At 34.9% G+C, this 25,681-nt stretch overlaps 1 protein-coding gene across 1 annotated transcript; it reads left to right on the top strand.

Annotated features, from left to right (window-relative positions):
• The first annotated feature begins 20,278 nt into the window (after positions 1-20,278).
• On the top strand, positions 20,279-21,830 carry LOC131164023 (NADPH:quinone oxidoreductase-like). Its single transcript, XM_058120929.1, has 3 exons — positions 20,279-20,699; positions 20,870-21,061; positions 21,286-21,830. The coding sequence occupies exons 1-3, from the start codon at positions 20,603-20,605 to the stop codon at positions 21,600-21,602; spliced, it is 606 nt and encodes a 201-aa protein (XP_057976912.1). The 5' UTR covers positions 20,279-20,602; the 3' UTR covers positions 21,603-21,830.
• The last annotated feature ends 3,851 nt before the right edge of the window (positions 21,831-25,681 follow it).

The following is a 25,681-nucleotide window of genomic DNA, read 5'->3' on the forward strand; positions in this document are numbered from 1 at the left end:
GATCTTTCAGTTCTGCCAATTCTGCTGGCGCCATTCGGTATGGTGCTTTAGAGATCGGCGCTGTACCTTGAAGTAGATCAATGGAAAAATATACTTCACGGTCAGGCCGCAAACCTGGCAATTCATCTGGAAACACGTCTGTAAATTCTTTCACCACAGGCGTATTAATAAGCTTCAATTCATTTTCTGACATTTCTTTCACGAAAGCCATGAATCCCAGACAACCATTCTGAAGCAGTCTCCTCACCTGAACAGCTGAGACCATCTGAGGTAAGGATTGCACTCGTGACCCTGTAAATCTAAATTCTGGTTTCCCTGGAGGTCTGAATATCACTTCCCTGGCACGGCAGTCTATAATATCAGAATTAGCTGCTAGCCAATCCATGCCGAAAATAACGTCAAACCCGTGCATATCTAATACCACTAAGTCAGCAGATAAAATCTTCCCCTGAACATCAACTGGACAACCACGGAGTACCCTACTACATCTCACCGCTGACCCGGTCAGTGTAGCCACTAATAACTCGACATCTAATGATTGCGTTTTCGCCCTACATAACTTAACACACTCCAAGGACACAAAAGAATGGGTGGCACCAGAATCAAAAAGTGCAATAACTTTAAATGAAAACATACTAACAGTACCTATCACCACGTCGCCGGCCGCCTCAGCGTCGCCCGGCTTCAAAGCGAAAACTTTGGCCGGGGCCGTATTCCTCTACTGGCCTCCTCGTGGTGCCTGGTAACCTCCTCGTGCAGGTCTAGGAGCAAGAGTAGTACCAGTTTGTGTCGGACACTCCCTCATCATATGTCCTAGCTCCCCACACCTGTAGCAGACACCTCGCCCGGCACGACACTCTCTCAGGTGCCTCTTCCCACAAAATGGGCAAGCTGGAGATGGCTGCACACCTTGAAAACCACGATGCCCAGTCTCTTGTATCTGATCTCTATAATGGCCACCTCTCTTCCACGCAGCACAGCCAACTGACTCCCTGCTGGGAACCGGAAGGTGCGAATCTCTTCTTCTATCTCTATTCCTTAGCTTCCAACCGATCACCAATCTCTACTATAGTGGCTCTATCTACTAACTCAGCAACATCCTGCAACTTCAATATCAATACCTGCTTGTAAATTTCTCTCCTCAGGCCTCTTTCAAACTGTCGTACCTTCTTCGCCTCATCTGGAATGATGTACGGGGCGAAGGGTGATAGCTCGATGAACCTCGCCGCGTACTGCTGTACTGACAGCTATCCCTGCTTCAGATTCAGGAACTCTGCAATCTTAGCCTCCCTGGAAGAGTTTGGAAAATATCTGTTGAAGAATATCTCTTTAAACCGCTCCCATGTCATCTCCACAGGAACAGTCCTCTGTTGCTCTAACAATCTCACTACTGTCCACCATCTCTCGGCCTCCCCAGTCAGTCTATAGGTGGCAAACAGCACTTTCTGTTCCTTTGAACACTGCAGCACTATAAATATTTTCTTTATCTCCTGCATCCAATTCTCATCGACTGTAGGATCCGTTCCTCCTGATAAAGCTGGAGGACTCATCTTTAGGAATTTCTCAATCGTACTACCGTGGCTTACAGACGGACCACCTTATTCCTTCGAACTCCTGGCAATCTCTGCCATAACTTGTTGTGTTACGCTGCGTAAAACAGCATCTGAATCACTACCTGTAGTGCCTGAGGGTCCAGCACCTCACTCCTACTGGCGTGGGCACTATTGCCACCAAGGTCCATCCTAAAAACAAGTAACTTAACTCAAAACCTCCTTCTCTATACATATTACTCAACTCATATAATATTTTCTCCTAATTAACTCGTCATTCCGGATCTTTATTCAAGGCTCAATCCTGCAATCTAGATACCCGACCCGACGATAGTTTATAGTGAATTTCCTGAAATCGTCACCCAAGGAAAATCACACAAACCACCACGGAATTTCTGCATCTAACCTACAAAACCAGACCTCAAATTTCCTTATCCTACACTTTAGTATTATTACTGCTGCATTCTTGAGTCTACAGAACTTAGTATCCTAGGTTCTAATACCAAATGTAGTGACCCTAAATTTATTAATATATAATGTAATATAATGGATAAAATGATCAACCCGAACCCATGGGTAGCGGGGATATCTGTCAAACACAGCAAAAAACCTAGCAGCAGTAAATATAAAATCTTAAACATCCAATCATAAAACATAATATTAGAGTTATTTACATTCCAAAATAATGTATTTATTTACAATCTTTCAAAAATCCAAAAATGACACTAGGACCTTGCAACAAAAATCTCCTAGTCCTAGTTCAACACTTACCCTTCTAGTAAGGAAGCTCCACTCACTCAACGGCGCCCTTGACCTGCTGGTTTTTTGGGGTTTCTTGAAAAATGTGTTAATGTTGGGGGTGAGACACTTCTCAGTAAGGGAAAATAAACTAAATACAACTGTGTGGTAACATAAACATTTAAAGTGCTTATATAAATACAGTACATTTCATAATTCTGGAAATAATCATAATATCATACTAGATAATCATATACTTTCATATTTGCTAATAAATCATAACATACATAAGCATCTGTTATAACTGTAATACTAAAAATATACCCAGAATAGCTAGCAATGTCATGTATTACCCCCCATGATGGGTTGTGCAGCTCGAAGGTGGGACCCGACAATGGCTGACTGACCACTGCCGAATCAAATATGTCTGTAAGTACGATGGGCCCGCCACACCCTGGTCCGGACTTCCAGGTGGACGTCCACACTCTACTGAAAGCCACATCGACTATCCATCTCCCATCCCCTCGTGGGATGGTTAGCACTAATCTGATGTAGATATCTGATCTACATATATATAGCTACGGTATCGAGCCCTGAACTGAACTAAACTAATATTCTGGTTGTAATAACATATAATACATGAACATACATAACATCATCACGGCCTCATGCCGAAAACATAGATACGGCCTCGTGCCGAAATCATACATACAGCCCGTGCCAATAGCATAAATACATGGCCTCGCGCCAACATCGTAAATACGGCCTCCTGCTGATAATATAAATATGGCCTCGCGCCAGATACGTTTCAGGTATTTACTTCTGAAAATAACTCATTTTTCATATATTCGTCAAACTCAGTATAACATAACTCGTTTTTTCAAAATACCTGGAAATGTGCTTGCTCGCAAAATCATTTATATCTTGATTCACTTCACATAAAAAACAATGTTCATGCCACACATATGCCGTTTAAAGTCATGCTTTATAAGCTAAAAGTCATCATTTCTAGCATCTCGTATATACATATATATATTTTAATCATAATAGCAGTATTTTTGAAACATACATCTCATCTATAATATACAAGTATAACATTTGCTTTTTTGGAAATAAATTTACTTATAATCAATAATAATTGCGTGGAAAATAACTGCTTTACTTTATTCCCTTACCTGGCTACTGAGAAAGCCCCCAAAAATCCTAGGCTAACCCTCGTATACTTTCTTGATCAATACCCTGAAACTCAAAACTTCCAGTATTAAACATCAATATTTTCATGCGTACATTAATTTCTATAACTACCATAAAATCTAATTTGGCTTAAAAAGTCTTATCTCAACTCTGGGATGATTTCCAACTTCGTTTCCCTAATGATCCACTCTGGCAAATTTGTAGAGAATTTCGCCAGGAGCGTCGTGGTAGCCTCATATCTTCGATCCGGTGTAAAACTGGTTCAAAATCAAAGAGAGAGAGTTAAAGGGCCGAAGAGGAGAGAGAGAGAGAGAGTGGAAAGGAAGCTTCAAATGAAATAAAAATCAGATTTTTCATATATATAGACAGCAGAATTCGTCGACGAGCCCGATCTTCGTCGACGAGTTCTTCATAAATTTCATCGATGAGACCCTGTATTCGTCGACGAAATTCAGGTTGCTTCAGAACCCCTCTCGGTATTTTCTCGTCGACAAAGCCCTGTGTTCATCGACGAAATTCTTAAAGCCTTCGTCGACGAAGTCTACGGCCTCATTCTGTTTCTATCTCTATTTCCCTCTCTCTTTATTACTCAAATTTCCATTTTAAATTCAGGTCGTTACAATATATATCTTTATAATATTATATTAATATTATATTATATTATTTAATTAATAATAATAATTTATTTATTTTTAAAATTTTAATTTAATTTAATTAATTTTTTTAATAATGATTTTTTTTTAAGGATTACTACATTCTCCTTTCCTTACAAAAATTTCGTCATCGAAATTCATTAACTATTACCAATTATCTCCTTAATTCACGATCTCTGTCTATAGAAGAGTCGGTTGCCACCCACATAGCGGCCCCGTTCTACGTTTATTAACTACCCTCACTTATGACGGAAGAATATCGTGGTTACAATATTACCTTTGAGAAATTACAATAATCATAACAAAATTTTTCAAAGACTATCCATAATTAAAACTGTACACAACTAACCACACAACCTACTCTAATCCCTCTATGTACAACCATACCCTTACCCGACTAACACTAGCGTCTAATCCACTTAGGCATAGATTTAAAGCCTCATATTGGATTGTAGATGAACTTTTATGTATTATTAAAAAAAGTTTTTATTAAAATATTGGTTGAAACCATGAGTTTCAAATCTTAAATTAGTGCTTCATATCATGAATTTCAAATCTTAAATTTGAATTTATGTGAATTTGAAAGAAATTTAATATAATTTTATATTATATTTTGTTTAAATTTATTCAAAATTCAAATATAAACTCTGAAATTTCATGCTATCAAATTTAGGGGGAGGACGCTGATCTGTAAGTTTGGTGTCGCACCAGGGGGTCTGAAGGGCTTGTTGGTGGTTGAAGTTCCTATGTAATAAAAAAAAAAGTAAACATGTATAGTAAAAAAAATATTATTTTTTGGGAAGAATAAATCTAAAATCTAAAGGACCATTTGACATTATTGTAAAAAATTATAGAAACGAAAACTAAAAATGAAAATAAAAACTAAAAACTAGCAACCTACTTAATTAACATTTATAAAACTACTACAAATTAAAATTTTAATTAAAAATGCTCATGTTCATATTTAAATAATATAATATTATAAAAATATTAAAATAATAAAATTACAAATAATACACATAAAAAGTACTATAATAAAAATAAAATTTATAATAATTATTTTATGTAATTATTATACTTTCAAAATTTATTTTACATTAATTAAAAATTATATTGGACATGACAATTGAAATATATTAAAAGTATTTTGTAATTAACTTTATTATTATTTTCTAAAATATATATATTTCTTTTAATTATATTTAAATTCACATGATCATTTAATTTTGAATTTCAATTTAAACGTGCATAAAATGAATAATTTAAACCCAAAAAGTTATTGTTGGATATTAAATTTTCTGACAACAGGCTGCCAAAACAACTGAAACCTACAAAATTTGGTTTTTAGTTTTTTGACAAATAGCTCAAAATCAACAACAAAAAGTAAAAACTAACAATATAAACTGTTATGAATGGATGAGTGTGGCTGTCATTCATTCATATCTTGTCCACATTTTCATATCCCTATGAACCTACTCCTAACGTCCGCACTAATTCATATCTTTATAAACTTACCCTTAATATCAGCACTAATTCATATCCCTATGAACCTGACCCATATGTTTGCACTAATTATATCTTCATGTGAACCTGACCATATGTTTGTACTAATAAAGTTAGCATTAGCTATCTTGTGAAGGTTATAAATACCTCCTCCTACATAGTCAGTAGAGTAGGAAAAGAAGAAGAAAGAAAGAGGAGAGATATAAAATAACTAAGGAGAGATATTTTGTATAAGGTCATATCCATATCATATTATAATTTCGACCGAAATAGTGAAGTTTTGATTTAATCCACCTATGGAGTAGATATATCCGAAACCATGTAAAATTCGGTCTCATCTTCATTTATTTGTCTGCTCGTCTCTATTAATTTTCTATTTATTTTCTACATTTTTTCATAACATGCTATCGGCACAAGACTCTAACCATTTGAGTTATTTCTTTAATTCTTATTTAATTTATTTATTTCTTATAAATTATTTCCCACAAGAATATAATATTCTTCAAAAGAGAATATGTTTTTTTTTTATCAATCTCCAGAAGAGATGGTAAGATAGTTCTCCTGAAGAAACTATATATATTTAAATCTCCCAAAGAGATAGACCTCCTGAAGAGGCATTGTATTTAATATTCCGTCTACATATTTAATCTCCCGAAAATATAGACCTCCTGAAAAGACTATGATATATATAATTTTTCCGTATATATATTTAATATTTCGAAGAGATAGTCATCTTGAAGAGATTATATATCTAATTTCCAAAAGAGATGTTATATATTTAAATTTTCCATCTATATATTTAATCCCTAGAAGAAATATTAAATATTTACCTCATGAAGAGGGCATGTTTTTAACCTCTCGAAGAGATGTTCAAATCGACCTCCTGAAGAGGTGAAACATTTATTCTCCATATAAAATAGTATATTTAACCTCCGGAAGAGGTGTTAAATTATTACCCAATTTAATATTATAAATTAGGATCATACTTCTGAAGAGTACAATTTAAGAAAAATAAAATAATGTTCCTAAATAAACATATTTAAGTGTCCCTCAGAAGGGTGAAAATAATATTATTATCACAGTTTTATTTAATCTTTTACATTCTGTTTTTACAAATTGTCTTATTGTTAATTTATTTACATGTCAAACATAAGTAAAATTAAATTTGTTTTACTTGACATCAAAAGACAATAATTGTATATCGTATATTCTTGATCAACATCTATTTAAATACAATGAATTTGAAAAATACATTTTAGATGGATAATTAAATTTGTTCTACTTGACATCAAAAGACAATAATTGTATATCGTATTGATGTCAAAATCCATTTAAATACAATGAATTTGAAAAATACTATTTTAGATGGAAATATCACATCCCTACAGGGTAGCGTAAAAGCCATGATTTTCCTTATGCATATATGTATGATGGTGTGTGGGAGCTGCATGGATTGAGCAGCTTATTAAGAAAATATTATATATTATTATATATATAATCATGCGTGGGCTCAAACATATTTGCCTCCTTTATTTTATATTTAGCTTCCCATGTAATTAATAATTCTTCTCTCTCTTAAGTGTTATCTCTCTAATTAGAGGATGAATTAAAAATTGAATACATCATTGTTAAAAGCCCAGTTATCCTATGAAAAAAATTTTATTTGACCATCAGATTTTACCAAAAATTCGATATGAATAGTTGCACCTGAAGTTGTAAGATTTTTAAACAATTAGTAAATATAATTTAGTTCTACATAAAATTAGTTAAAAACTAAAATTATGTGATAAAAATATTACTAACACTTTTCATCTCACTAATATGCTCTTGTAGCAGCAATATAGGGATAGAAAATTTAGTAAATTTTATGAATTCATATCATGTCTTTTTGTTGCTTAGTAAAATAACGAGCTTTTGATAAAATATTATCAAACTTGTCAAACTGGGTCGATCCTATTCCCTGAAGTGATTATGAAAACATTTTGTGGTCAAGGAAAAGGTCAAAGGTATGGTCGTGGGCATGGTTGTGGCTATGATTGAAATAATCACATGCATCGAGATGTGAGGTTATGATACCCCAGAAGAGGAATAACCCCTAAAAAAGGGATGACCCCCTAGAAGTGGGATAATCAATGATATCACATCGAAACTACAAATGAAGGTAGTAAAGAATTTTTTTATATTACTTCTATTATTTATAGGAAGAAATGAATTTTTAAAAATTAACTTTATCTTTTGGACTGTATCATCCAAAGATTAAAAGTAGCGGTAAAATCATATAATGTCTTGCACCAAAAGTGCAATAACCCAAAGTTATTTACACTTTGGCCTGAATATATTGGACATCCTGGAGATGTAATGATGCAAAGAATCATTGAAAATTTTCATGGTCATCTACTAAAGAACAAGATTCTTTTATTAAATGATTTCATGTGTATTGCTTGCTCTTAAGGAAATACTTTGTTATTTTAAGAAACAGTATTATCTACATTAGGGGGAGCAAAATCAGTGTCTGAAGCCTAACATGAAATCACATGAAATGCCATGAATTTATCTCATTTAGATTCTCACACAAATCAAAGTGAACTTGAAGTTCAAAAGATTATACATTTAAAAGGGATTGAAAATCAATTTCCAGATTCTTTTGCAGATATCAAAGCTATATTAAAATCTCATATATCTACTGCAAATATTCCAGCACGTATTGATGTCCCTGAAGGACAACAATCGGCTAATGAACCTAAACCACAAGTTAAACGTAATAACCCGAACCCAGAAAATAAAATAAAAATAAACAAAAGGAAAAAGGGGAAATAAATAAAGAGAAAAGAAATTTAAAAAGAGGCAATAGTAGGGACTCGTTGTAACGACCTGTTTATCTTATCATATAATAAAACATATTTAATAATAAAGTCACCCGAACTCGTGGGTAACGCCGACACATCTGACGTTCACAGCGGAAACCTAGGCAATAGTAAATATAAATCATATTTTCCAAATCATAAAATACATATTACCAGAGTCAACTACAATCCAAAATACTGTATTTATATACAATCTCCAAAAATACAAAAATATATCTAGGATCCCGCAACAAAAATCTCCTGGTCCTAGTACAAAACTTACCCTCCTAACAGGATGGCACCAACCTAACTCAACGATGGCCTCATCTGACGGTCTTTCTAAGTTTCCTGAAAATGATTTAATGTTGAGGGTGAGACACCTCTCAGTAAGGGAAAATAAACTAAATACAATTGTGTGATAACATAAATATTTAATGCTAATATAGATATATAGTACATTTTGCATACCAGAAAACATTAATCATTCAATAACTGTATAAACATATACTTTCATATTTTTAATAAATCATATTATTCATAAATTGTCTGGTATAGCTAATAATACTGAAAATTTATCCAGGATGTATAGCTAACTGATGTCATGTATTACCCCCCATGGAGGGTTGTGCATCCCAAAGGCGGGACCCGACAATAGCTAGGCGACCATTGCGGAGTCAAAAATGTCTATAAGTACGATGGGCCTGCCACACCCTGGTCTGAACTGCGGGGTGGACGTCTACAACTCTACACTGAAAGCCACATCGACTATCCATCTCTCACCCCCTCTACTAGCAGGGGCGGTTAGCACAAGTCTGAACATAGTAATATGATCTATATAGTTACGGTACCATGCTCCTGAAACTAAGGCTGTACACGGTTTGGTGCGGTTCGGTTTTGGATAAAATTGAAAACCAAACCAAATTTTTTGGTTTTGTGATTTCCTAACTGAAACCGAAACCGAAACCGAACCAAAATTATGCTTTAATTGAAAACCAAAAATGTGGCGGTTCGGTTGCGGTTTTTCAATTTTAAATTGATTTTTTTTTACAAAAAAAAAAAACCTTACAGGCTACAACAGTAGCAGCAGGATGTAGGTGGTGCTCTGATCTGAAGAATTGAAGACATGAGAGCCAAGAGAGAGGCAAAGCCGCAGGCGCACGAAGGACGCACGGCGCAATAGAGACGAGACTTGAGAGAGTGAGCCTGTGAGACTGTGAGAGTGATGAGTGAGAGTCTGAGAGATGACTCAGACGAGGCCGGACGAGTGACGATGGACGCACGACACAATGAAGTCACAGACTCACAGCGAGAGGCGAGAGCAGAGAAGAAAAGAAGAAAAATGAAGAAGGAGGAGGAGGAGGAGGCGGAGGCGGAGGAGGGAGGCACGCACGCCAGACAGCACACAATTGGCTGACGGAGTCACAGACTCACGGGCTCACAGCGAGAGCCGAGAAGATCAGAAGAGAAGAAGAAAAATGAAAAAAAAAAAGGAGGGGGGAGGCACATTGGCCGACGGCCGCTGCGCACGCACGCCGCTCACAGACTCACAGTGAAGAACTGAGGAATGAGGATTAAGGAAGAAGAAGAGGAGGAGGCAGGAGGGGGGAGGCGGTGTGAAATTGAATCAATTGATTGAAAACTGAAAAAGGTGAAAACTGAAAGTGAAAATATATAATTAAAAACTAAAACCCTGTGTTACCGTGTCCGTCAGTTTGTGTATATATAATTATATATATGTAAATCAGTTTTTTCGGTTCAGTTTCAACTTAAAACCAAAACTGAAACCGAATATTTTTATTTTTGTAAACCGCAACCGACACCGAAAATTGAAAAATTGAACCGTTTATGATTTCGGTGTGGTTTTCGATTTTTTAATAATTTTTGTACACCCTTACCTGAAACTTAACTGAAATATCATCTGGGTTCTGATAATATATAATACATGATAATATAATTGTCTAACAAAAGTAGATTGATAGCATTTTCTGAAATAACATACATACATACATTCATACATACATACATACGACCTTGCGTCGATTTCTTTCTTATCTGCGGTCTTGCGCCGAACATTCATAAATACGACTTTGCGCTGAAATCATACATAATACACGGCCTTGTGCCAGCTATCAATCACAGCCTTGCGCTGAACATTTCATACTTATCATTTTGAATAAATAATTCATTTTTCATGTATTTTGAAATCATAATATACTAAATTATTTCATAATCTCTGAAAACATACCGTATTCGTAAAATTGTTATAACATAATACTTTCCATGTAAAATAATATTCATGCCACACAATGCTAAATAAAACCATATATTCTATTCTAAAATCATATTTTCTAGCATTTCATGATATATATATATATATATATAAAATACATGCTTCCTGAAAATTAATTTGTTGATAAATAATAATAATTTGCATGTAAAATGACTGCTTTAGTTTACTCCCTTACATGATTTCTGAAAAGAAACCTCCTAAATATCCTTGTCCTGCACTCGCAGGGTTTCCCGTTCAACACCCTGAAAACGACAACTCTTAGAACTAAACTTCAGTATTTCTTCGTGAGTAACATTTCCTATAACTATGAGAAGACCAAAATCTGAATAAAAAGTCCTACCTTGAATCAGGGATGAATTCCAAAGTAGCTCCACCAACGATCCACTCCGGTAGGTTTGTAGAGAACTTTCCCAGGAGCGTTGTGGTGGGTTCAGATAGTCGAACCAGCGAGAATCTGGCCCGAGATCTTAAAGAGAAGGGGAAGGGATGAAAACCTAGAGAGAGAAAGAGTTCCTCGCGTGATTTCTGCTGAAAAATCCGATTTTAGCATACTTATGCAGTGGCCTTTGTCGACGAGCCACGTCACCTTGTTGACGAGGTCAAGAAGGACATTCATCGACGAACATTTGCTTTTCGTCGATGAAATTCAGAGATGGGCAAATAGTCTCTCGGTATTTTCTCGTCGACGAGCCTAATACGCCACGTCGTCGACGAACGCTACCTGTTGTGCCCCCTTTTTAATTTCCTTTTTCTCCCTCTTTATTATTTAAATACCATAATTCTTCGGGTCACTACACTCGTCGATGAATTCGTCCTTTTTGTTGACGAACGTCCTTCTGGGTTTCGTTGACAAGGAATTATCGAGAGTAGGGAAAATTTAGATTTTTAATGGATTCGTTGACGAACCTAATGACCTCGTCGACGAATGTCCTTCTTTAGCTTATTGATGAAGGCTAGGTTATAAATAGGCCCTTGATCTTTTTCTTCCGCGAATTCTCTCTCCTCTCTCATTTTCTCTCTCTAGAGTTCAGTTCTCCTACTTATTTTCTTCAAATCCAGCCCAAGTTTAGCCCGATTCGACCATCAGAAACCACCACAAGGTTCATGGGGAGTTTCTCTTCAAGTTAGCCAGAACAGAAACTTGATTTGAGGTACTTGGGCACCACTCCAAAACTAGGATAAGTAGGATATTTTTAATATTAAATTAAGTATTAAGAGTGTGTGAATCTAAGAGATGTTAAATGATAAATATTATGGGATTGAGCTGATTAAGTTAGAATTTTTGGAATATAGGGTTCGGTTTCCCATTCATTTTAGGCTGAGTTTCGAGGAGCAGGTAAGGGGAAATGAAATTATACTAGGTTTTTTTTTTTAAATTTAAATCGATTATTTTCAAATATAAAAATTGTATAATTATAGTATGATTTTTCGGACGGATCAACCAAGTTAAAATAATGATTTGGTAATAATTTATAATTTTGGAAAAAACTATGTGGTATAAGAATAATCCTTTATAATTAACTGTTTGAGAATACTGTTTGCTTGAGAATACTGCTGGTTGAGAATACGGTTTGCTTGTAAATATTGATCAATTGTGAATACTATCCAGTTGCAAGTACTGCTTTGCTGTGAACATGGTTTGATGGTGAATATGGATTGATTGTGAATATTGTCTGTTGTGAGTGTAAATGTGCAGTGAATTACATAACTCTCCTATGTGGGCCATGTACGTGGGCCACGTACAGTGGAGTATGTAGCTGCCCTATGTGGGCCACGTACATTGAAATATGTAGTTGCCCTACGTGGGCCATGTACATTGAAATACGTAGTTGCCCTACGTGGGCCACGTTTTGTGAGATAAGAAGTTGCCCTACGTTGGTCACGTACAGTGAGGTACGCATATAACAACTCAAAGAATAATGATATTTAAAAAATAAGAGGGAGGAAAATGGAAACAATAAAAGAAGGAGGCAGCCGACTTCGTCAACGACATTACATTTTGGAAGTGATAATTTCAAGAAATTTTCCAGGCCTCGTCGACGAACACAGGGGTTTCGTCGACGAGGGTTCTTCAAGATCTCGTCGACGAGGGTTCTTCAAGATCTTGTCGACGAGAAGATACCGAGAGAGGATTTTTGGAAGTATGAAATTCGTCGACGAGGGTGCAGATTCGTCGACGAACTTTCTACAGTACTCGTCGATGAGGTGATATGTCTCGTCGACGAATTTGACTCTATAAATAACTGAAAGTTGGATTTTTACATCGAAAATTTACAAAAATTCACTCCCTCTCTCTCTCCTACGGCTCCACCTCCATCTCTCTTCGATTTTGGCCTCGTCATTCGCCGAATCAACGATCTGAGGCCACCACGACGCTCCTGGGGAAGTTCTCTCCAAGTCTGCTGGAGCGGATCGTCGGTGGGACGAAGTTGGATTTCATCCTAAATTCAGGGTAAGGTCTTTTATGCAAAATTTGGTTTAGTAGCAGTTGTAGGAGATGTAATAGACGTAGAAATAATGATGTTTTTTTATGAGATTTATGGTTTTCAGGGTGTTAAGTGGAGAACCTTGCGGGTGTAGGACCTTTTATAGTAGGGAGATTTTAGTAGAAATCAGGTAAGAGAAATATGCTATGCTAGGCAATTTTATAATGATTTTCAGTATGAAATGTATATTTTACCAGATTATTATTCCCAACAGAAATTTATACAGTTTATCAATTATGTATTATATGTTTTAAATCATTGTGTGGCTTGAGAATATAGATATAGTATGAAGACATGCTTTATAGTATTTTTCAGAGCTATGTTTTATAGAATATACAGGTAGTGAATATATTTTACAAGAAATTACAGAATACCATGATTAAATAGTTTTCAGTACGATGACATACAATTTTATAGTTCATTTCAGAAATATAGTTGATACAGATACAGTTTATCACAACGTCATGGTTAATACAAATATTACAGAATCATGGTAAAAGAGATAGATTGAATATAGTAATGTATTATTTAGTATCAGACCCCGATGGATCAGACAGCAAAGTTGGTACCTTTACTATATACAGATATTTAGTACAGAATGCAACCAACTATTCAGATAATACGTGGTATGTAGGTCGATCAAATGCCCAGGAGCGGACAGACTTCCCATCAGATATGGGTTGAGGAGGGTTGATCAGATTGATGGAGTATAGTGGTTTATTCCTAGTTGGCCAGCCATGGTAGATCCCGCCTTCGGGCTGCACAACCCTGTCATAAGGGGTTAAATCATGACATACAGCCATCCAGGGAAGTTTTCAGCTATTATATGTATATACAGTTTTATATTAACAGAGGGCGTACTTATGTATAGTAAATGTATTATGTATAGAAACCTAAAAATACAGTAATGTTAAGCAACATGGGATGATGGTTATTATATTATTTGTACTATATTTTCAGATTCAGTTATATGTGTTTATATAGAAATAGATCTTCTCAGTAATGTAACTCATTTGCCACACATTAGCAATAATATATTTCCTCTTACTGAGCGTTGGCTCATCCCATTACTTTAACATTTTTCAGGTGATATGGGTAGGCGAGCAAATCAGACTCACAGATAGAGGGGCTTCAGTACTACCCTAAAGGTAGAGTGAGTATTTTTGAAAGAAATTATGTATAGCCCTAGCCCAGTTGAGGGTATTTTGGGTAACAGTCTTATATGTATATTTTGAGGAACCTTTTAGCACTCTGGTATTGTATATTTTATTGATTGTATTTATATGAATTCCGCTTCTTACTGTTTAGGTTTATGGATTGGTTTGATCTAGTAGGTATCAGAGCATTATAAATTTTGCAGTATAAAAAAAAAATCCTAGTTAAATAGAAGGTCGTTACAACGCAGCTGCCCTACGTGGGTCACGTATTGTGAGGTATGCAGTTGCCCTATGTGGGCCATGTACTGAGTTTAATGGATTGTGTTGTATCCTGTGTGAATGAACTGTGATGTATATGTTTGCAGACTATGTGGAATGATTGATGTGAATGTGGGTGTATACTGGAATGTGAATTTAAATGTATAAATATTTATAGCAAAGTAAATCTCTTCGCCCGAGGGCATACTAAGAAAGGCGAGTGTCCTGGTAATTATAGTCTAGTACCAGAGCAGAGGGAAGTTACATGTATGGGTATGTAAACTTCCCTATTCTCAGAGAATTTGCTTATAAATATAACCCCGATGGCTTACTGAGTAAGGTAAGTGTCCTGGTAGCTATAAAGGTATTAGAGTGAGCATGTAATCTTCCCAATCCTTCGGAACTTTCATTATAAATAATGGATTTGTTTGTGTGACTGCAGTGTGTAAGTGCGTAACCAGTTGTTGTTTATTTAATTGACGAGGTTATATTTTATATATGTATTAAAACTCTTCTGCCACATACTGCTATAATATATTTCTTCCTTATTGAGAGGTGTCTCACCCCGAGGATTTATTGATCTTTTCAGGTCCTTCAGGTGATCGATTTTAGAAAGCTCTGGGGCAGGGTTAGAATTTTGGAGACTTGTGAGTGGTAGTAGAACTAAAAAATGTATAACAATGTTTTTTAAATTTTTGGTTATGTAATATATGTGGATGGATTTTTCTTTTGGGTTGTATATAGTACTCTGGTATTATATTTGAGGTTGTTCTTTATTTTTCGATGCGTGTATGTTAAAAATGGTATCAGAGACGGTGATTGGTCTCATCACACTCCGGGCCCCACCTGGCAGGTTCGGGGTGTAACAAAAGGCCTATTGGTGCAAAAGTTAAAACTCTTAGAAAGAGAAAATTGAAATCTGTAAACACTCCAAAAGAGGTTATAAAGGTGGATAATCCATTTGACATGCATAAACCCGTTTCTCCTGAAAATGAAATTTCTATTATGAAACCTCCTGAAGAGAAATCTCCTAAAGAGAAAACTCCCCTGAAGAGGAATCTCCTAAAGAGAACTCCTCCCGAAGAGGAAACTCTTAAAGAGAAAAACCCTGAAGAGACATCCTTTAAAAAGGGACAGGCACGTGGAAATAATAATGAGAATTCAATTCATTACATAGGAGAAATGTGGGATAGAAATATAGTTATAGTCAACAACACATTTGCATATGCAGTAGCTACTGACATTACCAGAAGTAATGAGAATCTTTAACCTAAATTTGTTAATGAATGTCGATATACAAGTGATTGACCAAAATAGAAAGAGGCTATCACATCAGAATTAAACTCTCTATCAAAAAGAGAAGTTTTTGAACCTATAGTCCAAACACCAGAAGATGTCCAACCCGTTGGATACAAATGGGTATTTATGCACAAGTGAAATGAAAATAATGAAATTACTCGATATAAAGTAAGGCTTGTGGCACAAGATTTCTCGTAGAAACTCAGAATTGATTATGAGGAAACATATTCTCCCATGATGGACGGAATCACTTTCAGATTCTTAATTGGGCTAGTAGTTGCTGAACGACCGGGCATGCGTCTTATGGACGTAGTAACAACATACCTATATGAATTGTTGGATAATGAAATTTATATGAAAATCCTTGAAAGATTTAAATTTTCGGTAGCAAAATCCAAAAATTTATATTCAATTAAACTCCAATGTTCTTTATATGGATTAAAACAATCTAGGCGTATGTGGTAGAATCAATTATGTAAGTACCTTGTGAAAGAATGTTTCATAAATGATCTAATTTGTCTATGCAATTTTATTAAAGGATCAGAATCTAGATTTACTATAATTGCTATTTATGTTGATGATTTGAATTTAGTTGGGACTTCTGAAGAGCTCACTAAAGTTACTAATTATTTAATGGCAAAATTTGAGAAGAAAGATATAGGAAAGATAAAATATTGTCTTGGCCTATAGATTGAACATGTAAATGGCGGAATTCTTGTTGATCAATCTAAATATACCGAAAAGGTATTGGGACAATTTTATATGAATAAAGTTCATATTTTGGGATCTCCAATGATCGTCCTGTCACTTGATGTTAAGAAGGATCCATTTCGACATCGTGATAAAGGGGAGAAATTACTTGGTCCTAATGTACCATATTTAAGTGTTGTCGGCTCTTTGATGTATATGGAAAATTGTACAAAACCCGACATTGTATTTGTTGTAAGTCTACTAGTAAGATATAGATCTGCTCCTACTCAATGACACTTGAATTGAATTAAGCACATTCTACGCTATTTGAGAGTAAAACAGACAATTACAGTTGTAATAACCTGAAAAAAAATTAATCAAAAGTATTAATTAATTAATTAGTTAAATATTATTAAATTAATGTATTAAATAAACAAATAAAAAGAAATAGTATGAAAAAAATTAATTAAGAGTAATTAGTAATTAATTAATTAAATATTATTAAATTGAATTAATTTAGTTAAATAAAATGGTGATTATAAAATATATATATATATAAAGTATAATATAATATAATATTATTATCATATATAATAAAGTAAAAGGAAAGAGAAAAAAAAAAAAGGAAGCTAGAAGCTTCTTGTGAGATTTCAAATTGATTTCTCTGAGTTGATCCAGAGCAGAGAGGCCGCACCCCCCCCTGAAATCTCTCGTTGCCTCCTTCTGTCTCCGTCTCTCTCTCTCTCTCTCTCTCTCTCTCTCTCAATTTCTCGGTGAATATTTGGCCGATTAGAAAACGGAAGGTACCGTTACGTTCTTAACTCCACCACCAAAATTTCTACCGGAGCGGATTTGTCGTGGGAGCCGACATAGACACCACTCCTTAAAAAATGTATATTTCCTCTAAATCCTTAATTTCTCCTTAAATCTGTCGTTAAATCGACGATTAGGTACCACTACGGGGTCCTAGTCATGATCATTGTCATTTTGGTGTGAGTAAATTTTCAATTGAGATTTTCTAAACCCCACTCCAAAGCGAGAGTGAAATTTGCGCAATTAGGTGAATTGGTTATATTTGAGGGTATAACCATTTATTTGAAATTTATGACCCTAAAAATATGAAAATAATATTTTATTTAGGGTTAATTTAATGAAATTAGGATTTTTGATTCAGGGTTCGGGTGAGCGCCGCATGTATTTTTCAGGGTTCTTGTTGGCGTAGTTCAAGAAATCAGGTAAGGGAAAAAATATATATTAAACCATAATTTTTATGAATTTAATAGAAAATGAATTGTGTTACATATACGTGTATATGTCTCGGTATGAGTTTAAAATGCCAACCATTTAAATTATGTTTTTACGAGTTTAGGACTATTTATTAGATACGTGTATGTGAAAATGAACTGATGAACGTGGAAAATATTTTCAGGATAATTATGTAAGAAATGAACATTATATTTTCAGTATTTAAATGCTAAATGTGGGTTGACTTATTTTACAAGAAATATGTATGAATTTTATTACTAAATTGTGTGACAAGAGTAAATGTAAGTTTTGTGCGAATATATGTTAAATGTATGAAATGCAAGTTAAGTAAGTAAAACATTAATAATGAAATATGATATGAAATATGTTGCATGTGAGTGTTAATGTAATCATGTAAAACAACTGAAAGATGTTAGGTAAAACAGTTGAAAGATGTTGGATAAAATAGTTGAAAGATATTGGGTAAAATAGCTGAAAAATATTGGGTAAAACAGTTGAAAGATGCTGGATAAAACAGTTAAAAAATGTTGGGTAAAACAATTGAAAGATGCTGGATATGTAATGAAATGAAATGAAAACAGAAATGAATGAAACAAAAATGAAGTGTGAAATGTGAACAATGTAAAATGGGAAATAGTCGCTTAAAGTGAAATGAAATGAAATGTTAAAGTTATGAACATGAACATAGGTGAATGATTGAATAATGACAGAAAGAATATTGTATTATGATATTAGAAGTATCTATAATCGTAGAACATGTTACGATCGGGGCGGGGCATACTCTTTGCACGAGGGCTTGCTGAGAAAGGCGAGTGAGCTAGTAGTATTAGATGCAGTAGTAGGTTGTATAACGCATTAGGGTAGAGAGAACCTACTTGTATGGGCGGGTATATTTCCCTATCCTTGGGGCCTTTGCTGGTAAACCATTATTTGAACTGTGTGAGTACGAGATCAATCTAACACTAGAGGGTTTACTAAGTAAGGTGAGTGTCCTGATATGCTTCAGTAGAGACCTTTAGGTTGCCAAATGTATCAGAGCATAGGGGTGCTACTTATATGGGTGGGTAATCACCCTTGTCCTTGGGTAATCTCGCAGGTTAAATCTTTTGCATATGATTGATTAGGTTCAGAAAATGATTTCAGAAATTATGTTAACGATTTTCAAATGTTAAATATTATGTTGTTATATAAACTCATGTTAGTCACACGCTATTTTAATATATTGTTTCTTCCCTTACAGAGATGTGCTTCACCCGAATATGAATTTATCTTTTCAGGATTTACTCGAAATCGAGCTTAGAGAGCTCGAGGTTTTATAGCATTTTTGGAAAATAGAAAGAGAAAATGATATATCTTTATGTTAATTTTGAGATGTATATTTTATGTTTTATGTATTGAAATCTTCAGATAGATGAATAGTTGTGAATACTGATATTTGGGGATTATGATTTGAAAACATGCATATATGTGATTACAGGTGGTGAATAGTTAATTTGGATTATGGATAAAAATAGTAAACTCTAATATTATTTGTGGAGATTATATTTATGTTTTTCGTTACGTACATGATATTAGTATGTAAATTATTAGGTAAATAAATGGATTAGTAGCACTCTAGGACCACGTAGGGGGTCGGGGCGTTACAACAACAATATCCTCCAATCATTCTGAAATATTAGCAATCCATGAGGCAATCCATGAGGCTAGTAGAGAATGCGTGATTAATGATTTCTCATATCTAAACAAATTGTGATCTTTAATCAATCAAAGATATTTCAACATTTTTATATGAAGACAATGCTGCATATATATCTTAACTAAGAGAAGGATACATAAAGGGTGACAGAACAAATTATATCTCTTTAAAATTCTTTTGTACACATGAATTCTAGAAGAATGGTGATATAGATGTTCAGCAAGTCCTATGAAGTGATAATCTAGCAGATTTGTTCATCAAAACTTTGCCTACTACAACATTCAAGAATTTTGTTCATCTTGTGGGAATGGGACATTTTAGAGATCGTAGCAGAAGGAGTTAATGTATGAGTGACAATCAAGAGAAGTGTTATGAATGGATGAGTGTGATTGTCATTCATCCATATCTTGTCCGCCTTTTCATATCCGTTTGAACCAACTCCTAATGTATGCACTAATAAAGTTAGCATTAGTTAGCTTGTGAAGGCTATAAATACCTCCTCCCATATAGCCACTTAAGTAAAAAAGGAAGAAGAGGAAAAGAAAAAGAGAGAACGATAGAAGAAGAAATAAAGAGGAGAGATATAAAAGAAATAAGGAGAAATATTTTGTAAAAGATTGTATCCATATAATATTGTAATTTCCATTGAAATGGTTAAGCTTTGATCAAAAAGCCTGTAAATGCAAAATATTGAAAGAAGCTGAAAACCCTCAAAGTGGGCTAAAAAGCAACTCCTAAAACATAAAAAATGCTTAGTAATTTTCTACCTTTTCTTCTTCCCCAAGCAGGTTATTGACTACCGCAGTGCAATGCGGAAAATACAGAGCAGCTCAAATTCTATAAGTATGACATTCTGGATCAGGAGAACATACAGAGCAGCTCTTCATAGGAAGAGATCCATAGAGATATTACTCAGCACCAGCAATCCAAATTATTTCCCAAGTCAGGTACGCTATCAAAGAGACAAGGCCAGAGAGAGATGGCGGCAGTGGAAGCACTGAAACCGGCGATAAAAGTCGTCGCTCTTTGCGGTTCTCTCCGCAAAGCTTCCTTCAATCGAGGCCTCGTCCGTTCTGGTACGATTTTTTTTTTCCTGATTAGCTTGCTTGATTTCTTCATAGTTACTTGATTCTCCATTTGCTCTCGATCCGCGCGGTGGATTTTTTATCAATTGAAATAAAAATTTGGACTATACAACGGGGAAATCGTATTTGTATTTGAAATTTGTATGTTAATTATTTTTTAGCGATGAAGCTGTGCAAGGACTCGATCCCCGGAATGGAGATGGAGTACATAGACATAGCGCCGCTACCGATGCTCAACACCGATCTGGAAGTCAACGGCAAGTTCCCGCCGGTCGTCGAGTCTTTCCGGCAGAAGATTCAAGAAGCCGATAGCATCCTCTTCGCTTCTCCCGAGTACAATTACTCCGTTACCGGTACTACCGTCTACTCAGTCCTCTCCTTCTCTAACACCCCTCAAATTTGATGGTCTCGCACTCTCATATCACTTGGATCCATGTGCTAGCAAGCCAGATCCATCATTAGTTGGAGCTTGAATTTTTCTGCTTAGGTACATATATATATATAATCTCATTTCTAAATTCTAATGAACCATTCTACTCTCCTCATTGTGCATGTTGTATATGCAAATATTTGGTAGCTCCGCTGAAGAACGCAATAGATTGGGCATCCAGACCTCCCAACGTTTTCGCAGACAAGGCTGCTGCCTTAGTGAGTGCCGGAGGGGGTGCGGGCGGGGGTCGATCCCAGTACCACATTCGCCAAATCGGAGTTTTTCTCGATCTCCATTTCATCAACAAGCCCGAGTTTCTCCTCAGAGCATTCGAACCTCCCCTGAAGTTTGACGGCGACGGGAACTTGATTGATCCAGAGACTGAGGAGAAGTTGAAGAATGTTCTTCTGGCTCTGCAGGCTTTCACGCTGCGGCTTCAGCACAAGCGCTTGGCTTCTGGCTGACCAAAACAAGAAAGAGAAGAGAACAAAACAATGGAGAATAAATGAATTGTGCCTTGATTCTGTGATTTAGGTATTAATTGCATTCCAGTGTGAGAAGAAGGATGTGAAATTGTAGTTCTCTTTGGATTACAGTATCTCCAAATTTATACTAATTTGTGGTGGGATAGTTCGAAGCATTGTTCTTTAATTGGAAGGCCTATGAACAAATCGAGAAATTTTTACAGCCAATAATTTAGAATTGCCATAGCATAATGTTCATAACTAGTAGTGTTGTTTTTTCTTTGATGATTCATAACTTTTAAAGATGATAAATATTGATATTTTCAAAAACAATACTAGAGGAAATGTGAATGAAATAGCTAGGAAGATGATATTGCTACCCAAAAAATATTACTCCATTGATTTTTTTTTCCTTTTTTCTTACGCAATAAAATGACAAATTCAACTTTGTTTCGTTTTTTTTATTGGTCATTTCACTTGTGAAAGTGAAAATCAAGAAATAAAAGTGTGAGTTTAGGAGGAGGGAGGCAAAATGGTAGTGTAATACTCATAAAAAATAAATAAATGTAGAGTGTGGATAGTAATTTTTTAAAGTGCCATATCATCTCCCATAAATTATGCCCATTTAACTTGTGATTTGTGTAGTGAATTACTGAGAATTTGTGAAGGGGGCGATAATATTTTCATCCTCCTCATTTTTGCCACCTGGATTGGTCCAAATGTCTAGATTAGAGTTTTCAGATGATCCAAAAAAAAAAGAAAGAGAAAGTACTTCTTTATATATTGTCTTGTTACTCTTAATAGAATTAAGAACCTTGTATATGTATTGTCTTATTTTTAAGGTAAAGTTGATTATGACCATTTATTTCTTTTTGCAAAGAGGTTGGAGAAACTAGAAATCATATTTTCCTTCGGGGTCTTTTTGGATAAGAAATTTTACTTAAAAAAAGAAAAGTAAAAGAAAATAAGGAGAAATTCATTTTCCATTATATTTTCCTTCTATATTAAATTTTATAAAAAAAATGCAAGTTTATTTTTACATGGTTAAAAATTAAGAAAAATTAAATATTAATGGTGTATAAAATGAAAATTTTGTTCATAAATTTGGTATATTTTTTTTAATATTTTTTTCTTACTTTTCCGATAATCAAACATGAAAATGTGAATTTTTTTAATGTTTTATTTTTTTCTTAATATATATTTTTTTAAAATTTCAAACATAACCTTAATTGTCATTTCTTTAAGCAAATATATTGAAAAGGAATTTTTTTTTAATGTAAAAGGAAGTTGTTCTTGTAACGTCCCTCAATTTCTTAACATAAAATGTCATATATGAGATAAAATGATCAACCCGAACCCGTGGGTAGCGGGGGTATTTGTCAAACATAGCGAAAAACCTAGCAGCAGTAAACATAAAATCTCAACATCCAATCATAAAACGTAATACCAGAGTTATTTACATTCCAAAATACTGTATTTATTTATAACCTTTCAAAAAGTCAAAAATGACACTAGGACCTTGCAACAAAAATCTCCTAATCCTAGTTCAATGCTTACCCTTCTAGTAGGGAAGCTCCACTCACTCAATGGCGGCCTTGACCCGCCGGTTTCTCGAGGTTTCCTGAAAAATGGGTTAATGTTGGGGGTGAGACACTTTTCAGTAAGGGAAAATAAACTAAATACAACTGTGTGGCAACATGAACATTTAAAGTGCTTATATAAATACAGTACATTTCATAATTTTGAAAATAATCATAATATCATACTGGATAATCATATACTGATATATTTGCTAATAAATCATAACATACATAAGCATCTGTTATAACTGTAACAATGAAAATATTGAAAACATACCCAAGATGAATAATTAGCCAATGTCATGTATTACCCCCCATGACGGGTTGTGCAGCCCGAAAGTGGGACCCGACAATGGCTGGCTGACTACTGCCGAATCAAATATGTCTGTAAGTACGATGGGCCCACCACACCTTGGTCCGGACTGCCAGGTGGACGTCCACACTCTACTGAAAGTCACACCGACTATCCATCTTGTAACGCCCCGAACCCTTAAACCCGGGTCCGGCGCGTTATACCTGATCATATCCTTGATAATCCATAATATATGCAGCGGAAAACATAACCATAGTCTCCATATAACATAATACCAGAGTTTACTAATTTTAACTACCAACCATAATAAATTAATCATTCACCAGTATTCAAATATATACATGTCTCCAAAACGTTATCCACTAATACCAGTAAGTTTCAAAACTATCCTTTCATAACTGATTTAAAACATAAAGACATAAAACATAAAATATACATATCAGAATTAACATAAAAATATACCCTTTTCTTATATCTTACAAATATGTTATAAAATCTCGAGCTCTCAAAGCTCGATCCTGAGAAATCTTGAAAAAAAATGAATTTATATTCGGGTAAGACACATCTCAGTAAGGGAAGAAACAATATATTAAAACAGTATGTGGCCAACATGAGTTTATACATGACATATTATTTAACATTTGAAAATCGTTAACATAATTTCTGAAATCATTCCCTGAACCTAATCAAACACATGCAAATATTTAACCCACGAGATTATCCGAGGATAGGGGTGATTACTCGCCCATACAAGTAGCACCTGTAACGGCCTGCTCCTTTTTCACATATTTTTTTTTATATATAAATAAATTATCATCACATCATACATTCCAACTCAGCAGGTCACAATCCATCTGGACCCATGGGCACCAGGGATATAACAAAACATACAGTAGAAGCCTACGCAGCAGAAAGTATAAAATCATATACATCTCATCAAAGTGTGCATAACACATACCAGAGTCACTACAATTACTATCTCACAGTATATACATCTCAAAAATGAAATCTAGGGACAATCCCCACAAAACCTAACTCTTCCTACCAAAAACTTACCCTTCCAAAGAGGGCAAACAACTGATCTAGATCAGCGGGGCTTTTCCCGCTCTCCTGTTAGGGGCTCCTGAAAAATGTATAAGATTTAGGGGTGAGACACCTCTTAGTAAGGGAAATAAACTAATACCAGTGTGTGGCAACATGAGTATTCTATGTTCTACATATACCATACATAACATATTTAATACTGTTTATCAAATTTGGGAAAACATATGCATATCAAAACATGGCAGAACATACTGCATTTTCATAAACATTTCTCATCTCATATCATAATAATAATAACATAAAAACAATCCTGGTAGGTTAACTGGTTGTTGTCATGTATTACCCCCACATGACTAGGTTGTGTGGCCCGAAGGCAGGACCTGACAATGGTTGGCCGACCACTGCCAAGTCAAACAGTAGTCTGTAGGTCCGATGGGTTTACCCAGACTGGTCCGTACACCAAGGGCGATAACAGCACACTTTTTGAAAATAACCACATCGACCATCCAATCTCACACCACTCCATACAGCGGTGTTAACACAGATATCATGATCACGAGGACCATGGACACATAACAACGGTACCGTGCAAGTGTTAGCCTAGACCAAGCCAACTAGGTTATGATATCATATACATATACTAAAATCGTGATACATGAATATCTCATATCAATAATTATCAAATCAATCATATCATTTTTCACATATACATATTTCATGAAAATCATCGGCCGGTACGTCGGTAAATCACATAGCACAGCCCGTACGTTGGCAAATCTTATCCACATAACACGGCCCGTGCGCCGGAAAACATATCCACATAGCACGGCCCGTACGCCGGCAAATCACATATATATATATATATATCTCTGCCCGTACGCCGATTTTTCATCATAGAAATCCATATCGTCCCCATTCCCAAAAAATAGTATTTCACAACATTTTTATACTCATGCTACACTAAACAAATTTTCTACGTATTCAACATATCATCATTTAAACAGTATTTTCCAAATATAAAGCATATATATAAATATATTTATTTTTTCCTGAAAACATATGCTACATATATATACATGGATTTTCTCAAAACAAACTAGCTTAGTTTATCCCCTTACCTGATTCCTGAAAAGTCCCTAAGA

Source organism: Malania oleifera, chromosome 9, assembly GCF_029873635.1.
Source record: "Malania oleifera isolate guangnan ecotype guangnan chromosome 9, ASM2987363v1, whole genome shotgun sequence".
NCBI classification, from domain to species: domain Eukaryota; kingdom Viridiplantae; phylum Streptophyta; class Magnoliopsida; order Santalales; family Ximeniaceae; genus Malania; species Malania oleifera.